Consider the following 19,331-nt stretch of genomic DNA (forward strand, 5'->3'; position numbering starts at 1 on the left):
GGTTAGAAGAATGGGGAGGGGGCTAGAGGAATGGGGAGGGGGCTAGAGGAGTGGGGAGGGGGGTAGAGGAGTGGGGGTTAGAGGAGTGTGAAGAGGGGGGTAGAGGAATGGGGAGGGGGCTAGAGGAGTGGGGAGGGGGGTAGAGGAGTGGGGGTTAGAGGAATGGGGGGTAGAGGAATGGGAGGGGGCTAGAGGAGTGTGAGGGGGGGTAGAGGAATGGGGAGGGGCTAGAGAGTGGGGGGTAGAGGACTGTTAGAGGAATGGGGGGTAGAGGAATGGGGGGGGGCTAGAGGAGTGGGGAGGGGGGGTAGAGGAGTGGGGGTTAGAGGAGTGTGAAGAGGGGGGTAGAGGATTGGGGAGGGGGCTAGAGGAGTGGGGGGTAGAGGACTGGGGGTTAGAGGAATGGGGGTAGAGGAATGGGAGGGGGCTAGAGGAGTGTTGGTGTGAAGGGGCGGGTAGAGGAATGGGGAGGGTGGCCAGGGGAGTGGGGGTAGAGGACTGGGGGTTAGAGGAGTGTGAAGAGGGGGGTAGAGTAATGGGGGGGGGCTAGAGGAGTGGGGAGGGGGGTAGAGGAGTGGGGGTTAGAGGAGTGTGAAGTGGGGGGGGTAGAGGAATGGGGAGAGGGGCCAGGGGAGTGGGGAGAGGGGGTAGAGGAGTGGGGGTTAGAGGAGTGTGAAAAGGGGGGTAGAGGAATGGGGAGGGGGGCCAGGGGAGTGGGGGTTAGAGGAGTGTGAAGGGGGGTAGAGGAATGGGGAGGGGGGCCAGGGGAGTGGGGGTTAGAGGAGTGTGAAGAGGGGTAGAGGAATGGGGAGGGGGGCCAGGGGAGTGGGGGTTAGAGGAGTGTGAAGGGGGTAGAGGAATGGGGAGGGGGCCAGGGGAGTGGGGGTTAGAGGAGTGTGAAGAGGGGGGTAGAGGAATGGGGAGGGGGCACACGTCTTTCCTTTAGTCATAAATCACTCCTAGAAAAACACGATTACCCCTCAGACATATATAAAGCACTGCAGCTCCGTTAATAATTGGGCCTGATCATTAATGAAAGAAATAAAGAATGCGGTTGGTCTCTCACGCCCAAAGGGGCTCTGCTCCCTGAGGAACGCACCGGAAATGTCCGCCCGCCGGGAAAACTAATTTTGCATGTTTGTTTTCTAACTCTTACACACACACACACACACACACACCTGCATATGCACACACATGCACATGCATTTAAACATGTGTATAGGTGTGTTGTTTGGGTTATTTTCAGTGAGGGGTGGGGTGGGGTGAGGAGGGTAAATAATTACTCATTAAACCAGCTGTAGATTAACCCCTCCCACTCCCTCCCCCCTACCCATAATAACCTTTGACATTGTGTATGTGTCAACGCTGAGGTCATTCACCCAGCCAATGTGCTGCCAGACTGGCTGACATATGAACCCCAGCAGGAGAGGAGCTGTTGACCTCTGACAGAGGGGTCAAAGTGCATGTGTAGCTCTAAATATACTCTTCACGTGGATAACGGGAAGGAGAGGATAGAGGGAGAGAAGAAGGGAGAGGATAGAGGGAGAGAAGAAGGGAGAGGATAGAGGGAGGGTAGAGGGGAGAGGATAGAGGGAGGGTAGAAGGGAGAGGATAGAGGTAGGGTAGAAGGGAGAGGCTAGAGGGAGAGAAGAAGGGAGAGGATAGAGGGAGGGTGGAAGGGAGAGGATAGAGGGAGGGAAGAAGGGAGAGGATAGAGGGAGGGGAGAGGATAGAGGGAGGGTAGAGGGGAGAGGATAGAGGGAGGGTAGAAGGGAGAGGATAGAGGGAGGGTAGAAGGGAGAGGATAGAGGTAGGGTAGAAGGGAGAGGATAGAGGGAGGGTAGAAGGGAGAGGCTAGAGGGAGAGAAGAAGGGAGAGGATAGAGGGAGGGTGGAAGGGAGAGGATAGAGGGAGGGAAGAAGGGAGAGGATGGAGGGAAGGAAGGAAGAAAGGAGAGGATAAAGGGAGGGAAGAAGGGAGAGGATAGAGGGAGGGTAGAAGGGAGAGGATGGAGGGAGGGTAGAAGGGAGAAGATAGAGGGAGGGTAGAAGGGAGAGGCTAGAGGGAGGGTAGAAGGGAGAAGATAGAGGGAGGGAAGAAGGGAGAGGATAGAGGGAGGGTAGAAGGGAGAGGATGGAGGGAGGGTAGAAGGGAGAAGATAGAGGGAGGGTAGAAGGGAGAGGCTAGAGGGAGGGTAGAAGGGAGAAGATAGAGGGAGGGAAGAAGGGAGAGGATAGAGGGAGGGTAGAAGGGAGAGGCTAGAGGGAGGGTAGAAGGGAGAGGATAGAGGGAGGGTAGAAGGGAGAGGATGGAGGGAGGGTAGAAGGGAGAAGATAGAGGGAGGGTAGAAGGGAGAGGATAGAGGGAGGGTAGAAGGGAGAGGCTAGAGGGAGGGTAGAAGGGAGAAGATAGAGGGAGGGAAGAAGGGAGAGGATAGAGGGAGGGGAGAGGATAGAGGGAGGGTAGAGGGGAGAGGATAGAGGGAGGGTAGAAGGGAGAGGATAGAGGGATATGGTAGCAGTATTGTATGAATCAATATTGCTCCCTACAGTACATGGTTTACACTACAGGGCTCGACATTAAGGCCTGTCCACTTGTCCGTGGCAAGTAAAAAAATAAAAAATAAAATTGAGTCGCACAACCGGAATATAGATTTCAGTTGTCCGAATGGACAAGTAAAAAAATCACAATATCTAACAATTACTCCGATCAGCATTGGATCAGGCAGAAGCATTGCCGCAGCATGGTTGACATTCTGGATAATTTGCCCATATTCCTACACTGAATAAAAATAAACGCAGCATGCAACATTTTACTGAGTTACAGTTCATATAAGGGAATCAGTGAATTTTTATTAATTAATTAGGCCCAAATCTATGGATTTCACATGACTGGGAATACAGATATCTGTTGGTCACAGATACCTTAAAAAATGGTATGGCCGTGGATCAGAAAACCAGTCAGTATCTGATGTAACCACCATTTGCCTCATGCAGCACGACAGTTACCCTTCACATAGAGTTGATCAGGCTGTTGATTGTGGAATGTTGTCCCACTCCTCTTCAATGACTGTGTGAAGTTGCTGGATATTGGCGGGAATTGGAACATGCTGTTGTACATGTCACTCCAGAACATCCCAAACATGCTCAATGGGTAACATGTCTGGTGAGTATGCAGGCCATGGAAGAACTTGGACATTTTCAGCTTCTAGGAATTGTGTACAGCTTCTTGCGACATTGGGCCATGCATTATCATGCTAAAACATGAGGTGATGGCGGCGGATGAATGGCACGACAATGGGCCTCAGGACATTGTCACGGTATCTCTGTGCATTCAAATTGCCATCGATAAAATGCAAAAAAAGTGTCAGTTGTCCGTAGCTTATGCCTGCCCATATCATAACCCCACCGCCACCATGGGGCACTCTGTTTACAACGTTGACATCAGCAAACGTCTCACCCACACAACACCATGCACACTGTCTGCCATCTGACCGGTACAGTTGAAACCGGGATTCATCCGTGAAGAGCACACTTCTCCAGCGTGCCTGTGGCCATTGAAGGTGAGGATTTGCCCACTGAAGTCGGTTATGATGCCGAACTGCATTCAGGTCAAGACCCTGGTGAGGACCATGAGCAAGCAGATGAGCTTCCCTGAGACGGTTTCTGACAGTTTGTGCAGAAATTCTTTGGTTTTGCAAACCCACAGTTTAATCACTTGTCTGGTGGCTGGTCTCAGACAATCCCGCAGGTGTCACGCCCTGACCATAGAGAGCCCTTGTTTCTCTATGGTGTAGTAAGTCAGGGCGTGACTAGGGGGTAGTCTAGTTTAATATTTCTATGTTGTGTTCTAGTTTATATTTTCTATGTTGGTGTTTTGTATGATTCCAGTTAGAGGCAGCTGGTAATCGTTGTCTCTAATTGGGGATCATATTTAAGTAGCTATTTTTCCCACCTGTGGTTGTGGGATATTGTTTTGTGTTTGTGCCTTTGCACCACGTAGTCACATTTAGTTGTTCGTTTAATTGATTTATTTGTTTGTGCTTGAAGTTTCACTTTGGAATAAAGATGTGGAACTCTACACACGCTGCGCCTTGGTCCCGTTCTTACGACAACCGTGACAGCAGGTGAAGAAGCCAGATGTGGAGGTCCTGTGCTGGCGTGGTTACACGTGGTCTGCGGCTGTGAGGCCGGTTGGACGTATTGCAAAATTCTCTAAAACGACATTGGAGGCGGCTTAAGGTAGATAAACTAATATTAAATTCTCTGGCAACTGCTCTGGTGGACATTCCTGCAGTAAGCATGCCAATTGCAAACTTGAGACATCTTTGGCATTGTGTTGTGTGACAAAACTGCACGTTGTAGACTGGCGTTTTCATTGCACCTGTGTAATGCTTGGCTACTACACATCTCTTTAGAACCAAAGATATACCTAGGCTTTTAAACATCTCTTTGGTACCACAAATAAACCTAGGCTATTAAACATATCTTTAGTACTACAGATATACCTAGGCTATTAAACATTTCTTTAGTACCACAGATATACCTAGGCTATTAAACATCTCTTTAGTACCACAGATAGACCTAGGCTATTAAACATGTCTTTAGTACCACAGATAGACCTAGGCTATTAAACATCTCTTTATTACCACAGATAGACCTAGGCTATTAAACATCTCTTTAGTACCACAGATAGACCTAGGCTATTAAACATCTCTTTAGTACCACAGATAGACCTAGGCTATTAAACATCTCTTTAGTACTACAGATAGACCTAGGCTATTAAACATCTCTTTAGTACCACAGATAGACCTAGGCTATTAAACATCTCTTTAGTACCACAGATAGACCTAGGCTATTAAACATCTCTTTAGTACCACAGATAGACCTAGGCTATTAAACATCTCTTTAGTACCACAGATAGACCTAGGCTATTAAACATCTCTTTAGTACCACAGATAGACCTAGGCTATTAAACATCTCTTTAGTACCACAGATAGACCTAGGCTATTAAACATCTCTTTAGTACCACAGATAGACCTAGGCTATTAAACATCTCTTTAGTACTACAGATAGACCTAGGCTATTAAACATCTCTTTAGTACCACAGATAGACCTAGGCTATTAAACATCTCTTTAGTACCACAGATAGACCTAGGCTATTAAACATCTCTTTAGTACCACAGATAGACCTAGGCTATTAAACATCTCTTTAGTACCACAGATAGACCTAGGCTATTAAACATCTCTTTAGTACCACAGATAGACCTAGGCTATTAAACATCTCTTTAGTACTACAGATAGACCTACGCTATTAAACATCTCTTTAGTACCACAGATAGACCTAGGCTATTAAACATCTCTTTAGTACTACAGATAGACCTAGGCTATTAAACATCTCTTTAGTACCACAGATAGACCTAGGCTATTAAACATCTCTTTAGTACCACAGCTCCAACAGAGTTGAATAGGCTATTCAAATATATTTGGCTCCCCATGAGTCCTCTCGTCCCTCCCGTAGCCTTCCAGCCAAATGCATAGCAGTTGTTTTTGTATTTAAAAAAAAGAAAGTACATTATTGTGGATGGCCGCTAGGGGGATATAACACTGTATATGGGCAAACACAGAAATGTATTTCAGATCCCTCCTACATACTTTAGTAATTTTCAGCCACCCTTTTGGCCGATGGCATTACGGGCCTTTTTTGGGGAAGTCAAAAATCAGTTTTACTAAAACCGTTAATTTCAAGTCCTGCACTAGTGTCAGTATTCCTCCCTACAGTACACTTTACAGTATTCTAAATATCAGTGTTGCTCCATACAGTACATGATTTACAGTAGTATTGCTCTCTACAATACACTTTACAGTATTGTATATATCAGTATTGCTCCCTATAGTATATGATTTACAGTAGTAGTATTGCTCCCTACAGTACATGGTTTACAGTATTGTATATATCAGTATTGCTCCCTACAGTACATGGTTTACAGTAGGAACAGTTCAATCAGCTAGGCAGGAAGTGGAAGGCCTGGAAACAGGATGCAGCGGCTGGCGAGGAGCGTTTGGAAATGATCAGGAAAAATAATCAAACATGGTGCGAGTGTTAATGAGGGAGAACGCCCATGGTGTCGTGTGTGTGTGTGTGTGTGTGTGTGTGTGTGTGTGTGTGTGTGTGTATCTCTCCCTCCTATAGCAGTTAATGATGATGGATGATATAGTTAAGGAAGGCTGTGAACAGCTGTGTTTGGGGTAAAGCAGGATTGTAATAGAGGACAGAATCTGTCCACTAGAGCTTAACTATATCCTTCTTCAGCCGTCTAGGATGAGAGATCTACCATCGTGATACAAGACATATGAAACATCCAACAAGCTCTGTCTCACTGCAGAATTAGACACTTTTCCAAGTTTCTCCAAACATCAGATCTGGAGTGATCTCTCTGTAAACATCAACCGTTGACTGGCATTACGTTCCCCCTCTGGCAGTATACATCACCATCAATAGAACTGTGACATGCTCATGACCTGAGGCCCTTGTGTCATTTAAATATATATTTAAAGGCAAAGTGTGTGAGTGCGTGTTTTTGTGTATTCGATGGGTTTTCTCCTGTTCTTTGCCCTGCAGCCCATACTACAGTTCATCCTGTCATTATCCCATAAGGAGGCCTGTGTGATCCGGTCATTACGTGACTCCAGATCTGAGCTATGAAGTGTGTGTGTGTGTTTTTGTGTGCGAGTATATGTGTGCGTGCGTGTGTGTGTGTGTGTGTGCGTGTCTTTGCGTGCGAGTGTGTGCGTGTGTGTGTGCACGTTTGAGCTTTAGCTGTGTCTCATTCTCAGCTTGATGACACACCTTGGAATTCTCTGCCCTTGCCTGAGGACAGGGAATGTTCTCTCATATCCGCATGGATCAGTGTGTGTGGTGTGTGAGCGGGAGTGTTTTAGCAGTGTGTGTGTGTGTGTGTGTGTGTGTGTGTGTGTGTGTGTGTGTGTGTGTGTGTGTGTGTGTGTGTGTGTGTGTGTGTGTGTGTGTGTGTGTGTGTGTGTGTGTGTGTGTGTGGGAGTGTTTTAGCAGTGAGGGTGTGTGAACCATTAAGAAGGACTCCTAGGTTTGCAGCTCCTCTGCTCAAGGTGTAAAGGAGGATGAAAGAGGTGTCCTGAGACAGACGGAGAGACCGGCGTGGCATGGCCAGCCCTGCCCTGTAGGCGTCCACTGACCTGCCTGCATCCCAGACTCCTAGCTCTGAGATGATGCTGTTAATCTACCAGGATGAGCTCAGATCTGGGTGTGCCACACCACCACTACACACCTGCTCTGGCCTCCTCTCCTGGGCCTCTCCCAATCTAGACATGCTTTATGGATGAATGAAAGGGAAAAGTTGTAGTGTTTGGAGATGTTATATACAATAGCTCCAGTGTAATAATCAGTATGGGAAAGTTTCCCGGTAGATATATGGGAGGTACTTGTACTTCGTTTTATTTCTTAAAGTGTGTAGGTGTTTCTGTATCTTAGTAGTATGTTAGAATTGATTGTAATGGCAGTCAGATGTCCAGGTCCATTGTGGGACCTCTGGATCAGTGCAAGGACCTTTCTCTCATGAAACTGTTGAGTTCCTCTCTGATAGAGAGCAGAGCAGCAGTCTCCTCACATGGACAGAGATAGATGTGGAATTACTGTTCACATGAGATAGTGAGGTGTCTCAGATCTGTGTGTGTCTGTGTGTGTGTCTGTGTCTCTTTGTCTCTCCACTGATAGACTCCAGGTTCAGGGATACCCACATAAAAAAGTCTACAGTTTAATATTCTGAAAAAAAAGATAAAAAAATCAACTTGCAGTTCCTTTTGTCTTTACCAGTATAAATCATCAACAATCATCTGACAACCAATAATACATACCCAGATAGTGGCTTGCTCTACTCAGACAATTTTGTAACTGAAGAATATTGTGTGACAGGCTAGGAACCAAACTTTTGGTCAGTGTTTCCCTGGGCACCCTTATTAGGGTAGGATATGCAGGAAATGTATAAAAGCACCCCTTGGACATGTCACCCCTTGGACATGTCACAGATTATCCATTATATTGACCAGAAACTGAAGTGGCCTTGCTAACAATGAAAATAAATGTCTTCAAAAATGGATGGCAGTCGGGAAGAGGCAAGATCAGGTGGGACCATTGAAGCCAATGGGAGGGCAGATGCACGTGTGAACAACAGGCGTAATTCCGATATAAAGTGTTTCTGGGATGTCATGTGTCCTACTTATATCAGTACACTCATAACATCCTAATCATTACCAAACTTTTATTCAATCAAATAAGCCAAACGTAACAAATAATCCATTTACATTTTTTATTTACCAAATTCGACTCTCATTGACATCCATACAAACCTCCTCACTTGGTAAGCGACAAACACTAAAATCAAAGCTGCCTGCCTGAGAAGACAGCTTTTTGGCCCAGTTATCCCTCTTGCTTCGCCTCTTCCCCTCTGATGTTCAGGTGAGAGTTTTGTACCTGGAAGGTGCTTTGTGTGTGTATAGGCTGTATGGTGTTGGTGCTGTTGGTTAGTTCTGTGAGCAACCATTTTGTGACCATGCTTTTTTGAATAAATGTTGGGGGTGTGGTTGATTTTCTTCTGAATGGTATGTTTTGAGTTTGACCATCAGTGAGTTTATTCAAGATGTTCATTATATAAAAGCACAGCAATAATGCCCTATTGCCTTCAGTTGGATTGTTTGGAGAAGCTTTTCTGGTTTGAAGTCCAGGCGTTTTATTGGCAGTCTTTAAGTAAAGTCATTTGTGTTTCTAAAAGATCTATTGTTTATGTAAAGGCAGTGGTTAACTGTTCTTTCTTTCCTACCATCAGAAGTACAGTATTGTTCGTCACTGTTTTTGTTCGTCTTGTGAATTAATCTCTGTGAAAACACTATTTCAGAAAGCTATCTAGTGGAAGTAACAGATCTAAGAAATAATGTTGGTGTACTCTTGTTAATGTGTTATTTATGTGTCAAACAAGCCAACCTAATCCTCCAAGCTTTAATAAATTTCACTTGTTCTTTATATCTGTCTCTGTAGTGTTTTTCTGTCATGGGCCTAGAACCTGTCTAACGTTTAGATGTTACAGTTATAGTAAAACGTGTATATTTTTACTAAGGTCTTGTCTGGTCCGTTACATTGGTCAGAACTGTTGACCCAACTCAATAGGTGTCCTGTCACAAACCTGTGTGTCTTATGTCCTGATTGAGGTGTTCTTCTCATTAAACAGTAACTGGTGTAGTGTCTTATGTCCTGATTGAGGTGTTCCCTTCATTAAACAGTAACTGGTGTAGTGTCTTATGTCCTGATTGAGGTGTTCCCTTCATTAAACAGTAACTGGTGTAGTGTCTTATGTCCTGATTGAGGTGTTCCCTTCATTAAACAGTAACTGGTGTAGTGTCTTATGTCCTGATTGAGGTGTTCTCCTCATTAAACAGTAACTGGTGTAGTGTCTTATGTCCTGATTGAGGTGTTCCCTTCATTAAACAGTAACTGGTGTAGTGTCTTATGTCCTGATTGAGGTGTTCCCTTCATTAAACAGTAACTGGTGTAGTGTCTTATGTCCTGATTGAGGTGTTCCCTTCATTAAACAGTAACTGGTGTAGTGTCTTATGTCCTGATTGAGGTGTTCCCTTCATTAAACAGTAACTGGTGTAGTGTCTTATGTCCTGATTGAGGTGTTCCCTTCATTAAACAGTAACTGGTGTAGTGTCTTATGTCCTGATTGAGGTGTTCCCTTCATTAAACAGTAACTGGTGTAGTGTCTTATGTCCTGATTGAGGTGTTCCCTTCATTAAACAGTAACTGGTGTAGTGTCTTATGTCCTGATTGAGGTGTTCCCTTCATTAAACAGTAACTGGTGTAGTGTCTTATGTCCTGATTGAGGTGTTCTCCTCATTAAACAGTAACTGGTGTAGTGTCTTATGTCCTGATTGAGGTGTTCCCTTCATTAAACAGTAACTGGTGTAGTGTCTTATGTCCTGATTGAGGTGTTCTCCTCATTAAACAGTAACTGGTGTAGTGTCTTATGTCCTGATTGAGGTGTTCCCTTCATTAAACAGTAACTGGTGTAGTCAGGAAGTAGTGCCATTTTAGCTATCCCTAGTCAGCAGGTGTTACAAGAATATACTATATACAATATACAGTCATGTCCACAAATACACTACAGTCATGTCCACAAAAATCCTACAGTGAATACTATAGTATATAGTAATACTACTGTATTTAGACAATAGTATTTTTTTCATGGGCTATTAAGGGCAAAATAAACACCAATTACTCAAATATTATCTGTAGATTTGGGATGATTAATTTCACAGCAGATTTATTTTAATGGATGTCATATGGCATGTTGTTGCGCCGGCCAGACATGCTCTCGGATAACACACACGCACGCTGTCTGACTACAACTCATCACAGCCACCAGAGACAACCAACTGCACCGTCCTGCTTCAGGAGAAGAAAAACTGTGCAGTGAGCATGTTGTCTGTATTTCCTTCCAAAGCAGGTTCAGCATTGTGTTCAGAAAGGTCCATGTCATGAGGTAGAACATAAGAAGCAACACCCAGGTCACTGACTGACTGTGACTGACCGACCGACCGACCGACCGACCGGCTCTAGCTGCTGTCTGTCTGTTGCTTTGCCTGTCTCTGAGGGACAACTGTATCATCTGTGTGTGTGATTCAAATCAAATCTAATTTTGTTTGTCACATGCGCCGAATACAACAGGTGTAGACCTTACAGTGAAATGCTTACTTACCAACAATGCAGTTTTAAGAAGAAAAAAAAAAAGTAGTAGATAAGAATAACAAATAATTAAAGAGCAGCAGTAAATAACAATAGCTGGGCTATATACAGGGGGTACCGTTACAGACTCAATGTGCGGGGGCACCGGTGTAAAGATAATTGAAGTAATATGTACATGTAGGTATAGTTATTAAAGTGACTTGGCATAGACAATAACAGAGAGTCGCAGCAGTGTAGAAAAGGGGGGGGCAATGCAAATAGTCTGGGTAGCCATTTGATTAGCTGTTCAGGAGTCTTATGGCTTGATGGTGGAAGCTGTTAAGAAGTGTCTTGGACCTAGACTTGGTGCTCCGGTACCGCTTGCCGTGCGGTAGCAGAGAGAACAGTCTATGACTAGGGTGGCTGGAGTCTTTGACAATTTTTAGGGCCTTCCTCTGACACCGCCTGGTATAGAGGTCCTGGATGGCAGGAAGCTTGGCCCCGGGGATGTACTGGGCCATACGCACTACCCTCTGTAGTGCCTTGTGGTCGGAGGCCGAGCAGTTGCCATAAAAGGCAGTAATGCAACCTGTCAAAATGCTCTCGATGGTGCAGCTGTAAAACCTTTTGAGGATCTGAGGATCCATGCAAAATCTTTTCAGTCTCCTGAGGGGGATTAGGTTTTGCCGTGCCCTCTTCACGACTGTCTTGGTGTGCTTGGACCATGTTAGTTTGTTGGTGATGTGGGCTCCAAGGAACTTGAAGCTCTCAACCTGCTCCACTACAGCCTCGTAGATGAGAATGGGGGCCTGTTCAGCCCTCCTTTTCCTGTAGTCCACGATCAGCTCCTTTGTCTTGATCACGTTGAGGGATAGGTTGTTGTCCTGGCACCACACTGTCAGGTCTCTGACCTCCTCCCTATAGGCTGTCTCATCATTGTCGGTGATCAGACCTACCACTGTTGTCATCAGCAAACTTAATGATGGTGTTGGAGTCGTGCCTGGCCGTGCAGTCATGAGTGAACAGGGAGTACAGGAGGGGACTGAGCACGCACCCCTGAGCTTTGTATCATGCCTGCCTAAGGGTTTGTAATGTCCATGTTTTATAAGGCAGAAGGTATAATTCCTGACCTTGTTACTTTGTACAATACTGTGGTATTCTCATGCTCTCTGGTACTTTTGAATGTGGTCTCCTCATATAGTCTCCTAGTTGTTTATTGGACCCAAAGTCGACTCGAGGTTTTATACCTTTGCAGATTCGGCTGCCAGAAAAACTTTTATGATGAAACGTGAAGCAGAAAAAGGGAGGTGAAGACTAACAGTGCTGGTGTTTTCTTTAAACCGCTGTTTTACTTAGCAAACCAACGTCCAAAAAACAGATTTGGCTGTCATTAGAAATATGAAAGGGGAGGTGAAGTGGGGGAGTGTGTGTGTGTGTGTGTGTGCGAGACTGTGTGTGTGTGCGCGAGACTGTGTGTCCACGGCTGCACACATATTATGCATGTATGCGTATGTGAGAGTGATAGTGTGTATGAATGAGTGTGTGAGAATGATAGTGTGTATGAATGAGTGTGTGCACATTGCATCTCACTTTGCCAAGAATTAATAGTTTTGCAACCACGAAATCTTGAAAACATATCAAAACCTTTTTAAATGATCTGGTGTTGAGTGAGGGGCTGGGAGGCTGGGGTTTGGAGGAGATAGGGCGATGGATGTGTTTTTAATTCCTCTATGCACCGGCACGCCTCGATGCAATCTCCCTGTCCCCCTCGGATTTGGACTGAGCCAGGCCGGACTGGACTGCTCCCTCGCTTTCTTTCTCTTCCTCCCATCTCTCTTTCTTTCTCTCCCCCCTCTCTCTCTCTGGGCTGATCTATTCCCGACTCCCCCTCTCTGAGCCAATGAAACACTGTAATTACAAAACAGAATGTCCACGCCAGCGTCCAATAGCTCCGTCCAAACGAGTCCCTGGTTGCCGTGGAGACAGCAGGCGTTCTGTTTTGCGTGTTGTCACAGGGCAGCGTGGCGTTGAGAAATGTGGGATGGACCCCAAAAACAATGTTTGGCGGGACTGGAGGGATCCCAACCCCTCTGTCTCTCCTCACAACTCACACCTACTGATGTACACTGGAAGAATCCTAGGAAGAGGGAGGGAGGGAGAAAGAGAGGGGGGAGGGAGAGATAGAGAGGGGGATGGAGAGATGGCTTTCATCACTCCACAAGATCACTCTGTCTCACCAGAGAGAGAGAGAGAGAGAGAGAGAGAGGCCTTTAGTCTCCACAACATACATTTAGCTCCATATCCATCATCTCGGCAGTGTATATGTTGACAGAGAGCTCTACAGTGCATTACTGGATGAAGTAGCATTTTCACGTTCACTGAAGGAGATGACGGTAGTTTCAACGTGCTACAGTGATTACAATATCTACCAGGAGGTCTACCCCTCCTCACTCTCTCTCTCTCTCTCTCCTTTCCTCTGTCTCTGTGTTTCAGGGAATGTGATTCTGTCCCAGGCACCTAGGGCGTGCTATAAGAGGGTATTACCATTCAGAGACTAGTGTATCACAGCTTAGTGAGTGATCTGAGGGATTTCCTGCTCACCGACGCTTACACATTCTTTCTAAATTGCTCTTTGCCAGGTGGGGGGGGGGGGGATTAGATACACACACACACACACACACACACACACACACACACCTGAGATGTCCAGTCCAGAAAGTCGGATTAGGGGTGTCAGTGCAGTGTGTGAGTGCCAGGCAGAGAAGGACAGAGCAGGCCTCAGTAGCAGGGTCTGGGACACTGCCAGCCAGGTAATATGAGATACATACTTTCCCATCTTACACCTGGGGGTACCAGCCAGGGGGTACCAGCCTGAGAACCTCTATCACTGCATGTTACACACACATTTCTCTCTCTCTCTGGAAATGCCCTGTAAAGTCTCTGAAAGATGCTCCATCAAACCCTTAAAATGTTCACGCCATCTCCTCTGAGCCCACCCCAGGTTTGTTCAAATGCCCGATAACAAGCTCACAGATGGACACACGCACACAGACAGACCTTGGAAGTTGAATTTAACAAGGGTAGCCTGGTTTCACACGGCGCTGATGACTACCCAGCAGCAGTAGCACGGCTCCATGGCAACACAACCTGTTAATGTAATCAGCACTAGCAGTCTGACACTCTGATAGCCAGCTCAGAGTGAGACTCTAGACACTACAGTGTGGAGAAATGTCCAACGAATGTTGATGTTAGGCAGTGAGGATTGATACCTGTACAGTATATGCCCAATAACAACAGAGAACCCTGTGGTCTGTGGCACATACTGTGGGTTCATATAGCTAATATACTGGAATAAAGAAGTGGATATCTCTCTCTCTCTATCACTCTCCCTCTGTCTCTTTCTCTCTCTGTCTATGTCACTCTCTCTCTTTCTCTGTCTTTCTCTGTCTCTCTCTGCCTCGCTCCTCTCTTTCTGTGTTTCTGTCTATCTTTCTGTCTCTGTCTGTCCATCTACATGTCTGTCTGTCTCTCCTTTTTCTCGGTCTTATTTTTTGCTGTGATTGTTACATTGCAGCCTTCTTCATGCCCGACCCGATTGTTCAATAAGAGCTAGTTTAATCTGAGCCCTCCTATCTCTCTCTCGTTCCCAGGTGGATGCGTTGCGTGTACGTCTGGAAGAGAAGGAGTCCTTCCTCAGTATGAAGACCCAGCAGCTCCAGGACCTGACGGAGGAGAAGGACACGCTGGCCGGAGAGATCCGGGACATGAAGGATATGCTGGATGTTAAGGAGAGGAAGGTCAACATCCTGCAGAAGAAGGTGTGTGTGTGTGTGTGTGAGAATGTGACTAGCTGTTCTCCAATAGTGTTAATTACAACTAATTAGCCTGCTAGTTTGGGGAGTGACCACTGACTATGACTCCTGAGACATCCTTCTCTAAGCACGCGCGTGACAACACACAAATGCATCAAATCAAATTTCGATGAAAACCCACACATACATGCATGCGCACACACACACGGAAACACACACACTACCTGAAGTGTAGGTTGAAGAGGAAGCCAGTCAAATGATGTACCCTCAGGCGAGGCAGTCGGCCCTGTGAGAAGGTCTCATACTTATACAACTGTTTATGGCTTTATTCAATGGAATTAAATATGTCCATTTGTAGACTAAGGAAGTGACTGCAGTATTTGTTGACGTCACATCATCACTAATGCTGATGGGACCCTGACAGGACAGACAAGAAAGGCACACTCATATCCATCCTAGTTTGATATAAATGAGCTCGTTAGGCAGTGGGCGAAGGTGGGTCGAAGGTAAGAGGCTAATTAGGAAGGGCTACATCAGATAGTGACTAAAGGGCATCTTTACTCATACATAAGGCATGGACAGGAACCCATGAACAGGAACCCATGGACAGGACCCCCCCCCCAACCTCTATTAACCCCATTAAACACAGCAAGGGAAAGCGACGGAGGAGGAAAGAGGCAGAAGAGGGAGAGTAGAGAGGAACCTTTACGTGTGTGTAATTGGCCCATAGAGGACAGGAACACACACACCAGGTGGCCATGGGTCTGTCTGCAGAATTAACCTTATAAAAGCCTCTGAAGCCATGCATGTGTGTGTGTGTGAGGAGTGACATCACAGCGACATGTTTAGACTGCGTTGTCTACAGTAGCCCTGTGAAGGCACAGATAGACTGACTTAGCCCAGACTAAAGAACTTGTCCCAGGTGTTCCAGTCCTTATTACTGCCTGACTAAACACTCTGCACTGCGTAGGAGGAACCCTGCCTTCTGATTGGTTTGCCAAACTTCCTGGTTCCCATAAATCCATGAGGGCTGTAATTTACAGTGTGGTCCCTGGGGGCGGGGCAGAGAGAAGCTGATGGTTACAGTATGGTCCCTGGGGGTGGGTCAGAGAGAAGCTGAGGGTCACTGCTAATTTCCTCCCCTTCTCTGGGGTCCATCACTCATAATTGGCCCCTGGTGAAAGACTCTTCTTCCCTCACTGAAATTAAGCAACAGAAGAGGAATAGAAGAGGCCCTGACCTACCCTAACATGTCCCCACCTGATTGATTGACTGACTGAATGGCCGACTGACTGACTGAATGGCCGACTAACTGAATGGCCGACTGACTGACTGACTGGCATACTGACTGAATGGCATACTGACTGACTGAATGGTCAACTGACTGAATGACTGACTGACTGACTGAAAGGCTGACTGACCAGCTGGCTGCCTGGCTGGCTTACTGACTGAATGGCTTACTGACTGACTGACTGACTGTTTGACTGACTGACTGACTGTTTGACTGACTGACTGACTGGCTGACTGACTGACTGAATAGCTGGCTGCCTGACTGAATAGCTGGCTGCCTGACTGAATAGCTGGCTGCCTGACTGAATAGCTTACTGACTGAACTGAATGGCTGACTGGCTGAATGGCTGGCTGAATGACTGGCTAAATGACTGGCTGACTGACTGACTGGCTGACTGGCCGACTGAATGGCTGACTGACCAACTGAATGGCTGACTGACCGACTGACTGGCTGACTGACCAGCTGACTTGCTGACTGACCGGCTGACTTGCTGAATGGCTGACCGAATGGCTGAATGGCTGATTGGCTGAACGGCTTGCTGACTGGCTGGCTGACTGGCTGGCTGACTGAATGGCTGGCTGACTGAATGACTGGCTGAATGGCTGACTGACTGAATGGCTGACTTGCTGACTGACCAGCTGACTGACCGGCTGACTGAATGGCTGACCGACTGAATAGCTGATTGACTGTCTGTCTTTTTAACATTTATTTAACTAGGCTGACTGACTTGCTAACTGAATGGCTGACTGGCTGGCTGACTGAATGGCTGACTGACTTGCTGACTGACTTGCTGACGGACCGGCTGACTGATCGGCTGACTGACTGTTTGGCTGGCTGAATGACTGGCTGGCTGACCGACTGACCGAACGGCTTGCTGACTGACTGATTGACTGGCTGACTGACCGGCTGACTGACCGGCTGACTGACCGGCTGACTGACTTGCTGACTGACTGGCTGATTGACTGGCTGACTGACTGGCTGACGGACTGTTTGGCTGGCTGAATGACTGGCTGGCTGACCAACTGACCGAACGGCTTTCTGACTGACCGACTGACTGGCTGACTGACCGACTGACTGGCTGATTGACTGGCTCACTGACTGGCTGACGGACTGTTTGGCTGACTGGCTGACTGACCGACTGACTGGCTGATTGACTGGCTGACTGGCCGGCTGACTGGCCGACTGACTGGCCGACTGACTGGCCGACTGACTGGCCGACTGACTGGCTGACTGACCGACTGAATGACTGACCAACTGAATGACTGACTGACTGAATGACTGACCGACTGGCTGACTTGCTGACCGACTGAATGACTGACTGACTGGCTGACTTGCTGACCGACTGAATGACTGACCGGCTGGCTGAATGGCTGACCGACTGAATGGCTGTTTGACTGACTGAATGGCTGATTGACTGAACAGCTGGCTGACTGAACGGCTGGCTGACTGAACGGCTGACCGATTGACTGGCTGACCAATTGACTGACTGGCTGAATGGCTGACTGACCGACTGACTTGCTGACTGACCGGCTGACTTGCTGACTGACCGACTGACTGATTGGCTGACCGACTGACTGAATGGCTGACTGACTGACTTTTTAATTGTTTTGTTTAACTAGGCTGACTGACTTGCTGACTAAATGGCTGACCGACTGGCTGTCTGACTGACTGAATGGCTAGCTGACTGACCGGCTGACTGAGTGAATGGCTTACTGGCTGATTGACTCGCTGAATACTGACCAGCTGATTGTCTGACCGACTGATTGACTGACCGGCTGGTTGGCTGACTGAATGGCCGACTGAATGGCTTGCTGACTGACCGACTGACTGACCGAATGGCTGATTGGCTGACTGAATGGCTGACCGGCTGGCTGACTGAATGGCTGACTGAGTGAATGGCTTACTAGCTGATTGACTGATTGAATAGCTGGCTGGCTGACCAGCTGATTGACTGACCAACTGATTCACTGACCGGTTGACTGACTGAACGGCTGACCAGTGGTGGAAAAAGTACCCAACTGTCATACTTGAGTAAAAGTAAAGATACTTTAATAGAAAATAAAAGTTAAGTAAAATTCACCCAGTAAAATTCTACTTGAGTAAAAGTCTAAAAGTATTTGGAAAGTAAAATTATAAATCATTTCATATTCCTTCTATTAAGCAAACCAGATGGCACCATTTTCTTGTTTTTTTATTTTACGGAAAGCCAGGGGAACACTCCAACACTCAGACATCATTTACAAACATAGCATGTTGTGTTTAGTGAGTCCGCCAGATCAGAGGCAGTAGGGATGACCAGGGATGTTCTGTTAAGTGCGTGAATTTGACTATTTTCCTGTCCTGCTAAGCATTCGAAATGTAACGAGTACTTTTGGGTGTCAAGGAAAATGTATGGAGTAAAAAGTACAATATTTTCTTAAGGAATGCAGTGAAGTAAAAGTAGTCAAAAATATAAATAGTAAACTAACGTACAGATACCCCAAAAAACTACTTAAGTAGTACTTTAAAGTATTTTTACTTAAGTACGTTGATCCAATGCGGCTGACTCACCGGCAGGCTGAATGGCTGGCTAACTGACTGGCTTACTGAATGGCTGGCTAACTGACTGGCTGGCTGAATGCCTGGCTGACTGAATGGCTGACTGACTGGCTGGCTGGCTGGCTGGCTGAATGGCTGACTGACTGGCTGACTGACTGGCTGAATGGCTGACTGACTGGCTGAATGGCTGACTGACTGGCTGAATGGCTGGTTCTTGTAGTTGTGTAACTGTAAGTGCAGCCTACACTGTGTTAGATGAACAGTATCACACTACCCAGCTGTGTCTCTCATAAAGGTCTCATCCCTCCAGGCCTCTCCGGACTAACAGCAGCAGCCCCAGTCAGTCCATTAGGCTGTAAATCACTGAGAATGTGTTCCCCCTGCAGAGAGAGAGGGAGCAGATATCTAAACCAGACACACACACACACACACACACACACACACACACACACACACACACACACACACACACACACACACACACACACACACACACACACACACACACACACACATTGGCTGACATGGCACAGATGCAGGACAGCTCTGGAGATGATATGATGCATCTCTGCGGGTCCGGCAGGCTTACTCTTCCCCCTGGAAACAACCCCAATCCAATGCCCACCCAGAGTGTGTGTTTGTGATGATGACTGGTTGGCTTATGTGTGTGTGTGCGTGCGTGCGTGTGTCCATGTTTGTCCTGGCATTGTTTTCTCTCCATCCAGTGATTGTAGAGGAAGAACACAGTGATGACTGTTAATGTGGTTATAACATGATTATATTACAGTGCTATCCCAAACCAGTCCAGGACACTAATTAAACACACACACTCACATCCTCACATGTTGAACTACAGGTGTGAGTGCAGAATATATGGGTACAATAGAGGATCTAGCTCGCCTGCTCTCAGCCTGTGCTGCTATAATCAACTGCGA

At 46.7% G+C, this 19,331-nt stretch overlaps 1 protein-coding gene across 2 annotated transcripts in view; it reads left to right on the top strand.

Moving 5' to 3' along the window:
* LOC106566523 (ERC protein 2) overlaps positions 1 to 19,331 on the top strand; it is a 448,684-nt gene that overhangs the window by 117,345 nt on the left and 312,008 nt on the right. For both annotated transcript variants that reach the window (XM_045692987.1, XM_045692988.1), the window contains exon 6: positions 14,406 to 14,573. In XM_045692987.1, the coding sequence (XP_045548943.1) occupies positions 14,406 to 14,573 (168 nt within the window). The remainder of the gene's footprint in view (positions 1 to 14,405; positions 14,574 to 19,331) is intronic.

The sequence above is a fragment of the Salmo salar genome, chromosome ssa13 (assembly GCF_905237065.1).
Source record: "Salmo salar chromosome ssa13, Ssal_v3.1, whole genome shotgun sequence".
Classification (NCBI taxonomy): Eukaryota; Metazoa; Chordata; class Actinopteri; order Salmoniformes; family Salmonidae; genus Salmo; species Salmo salar.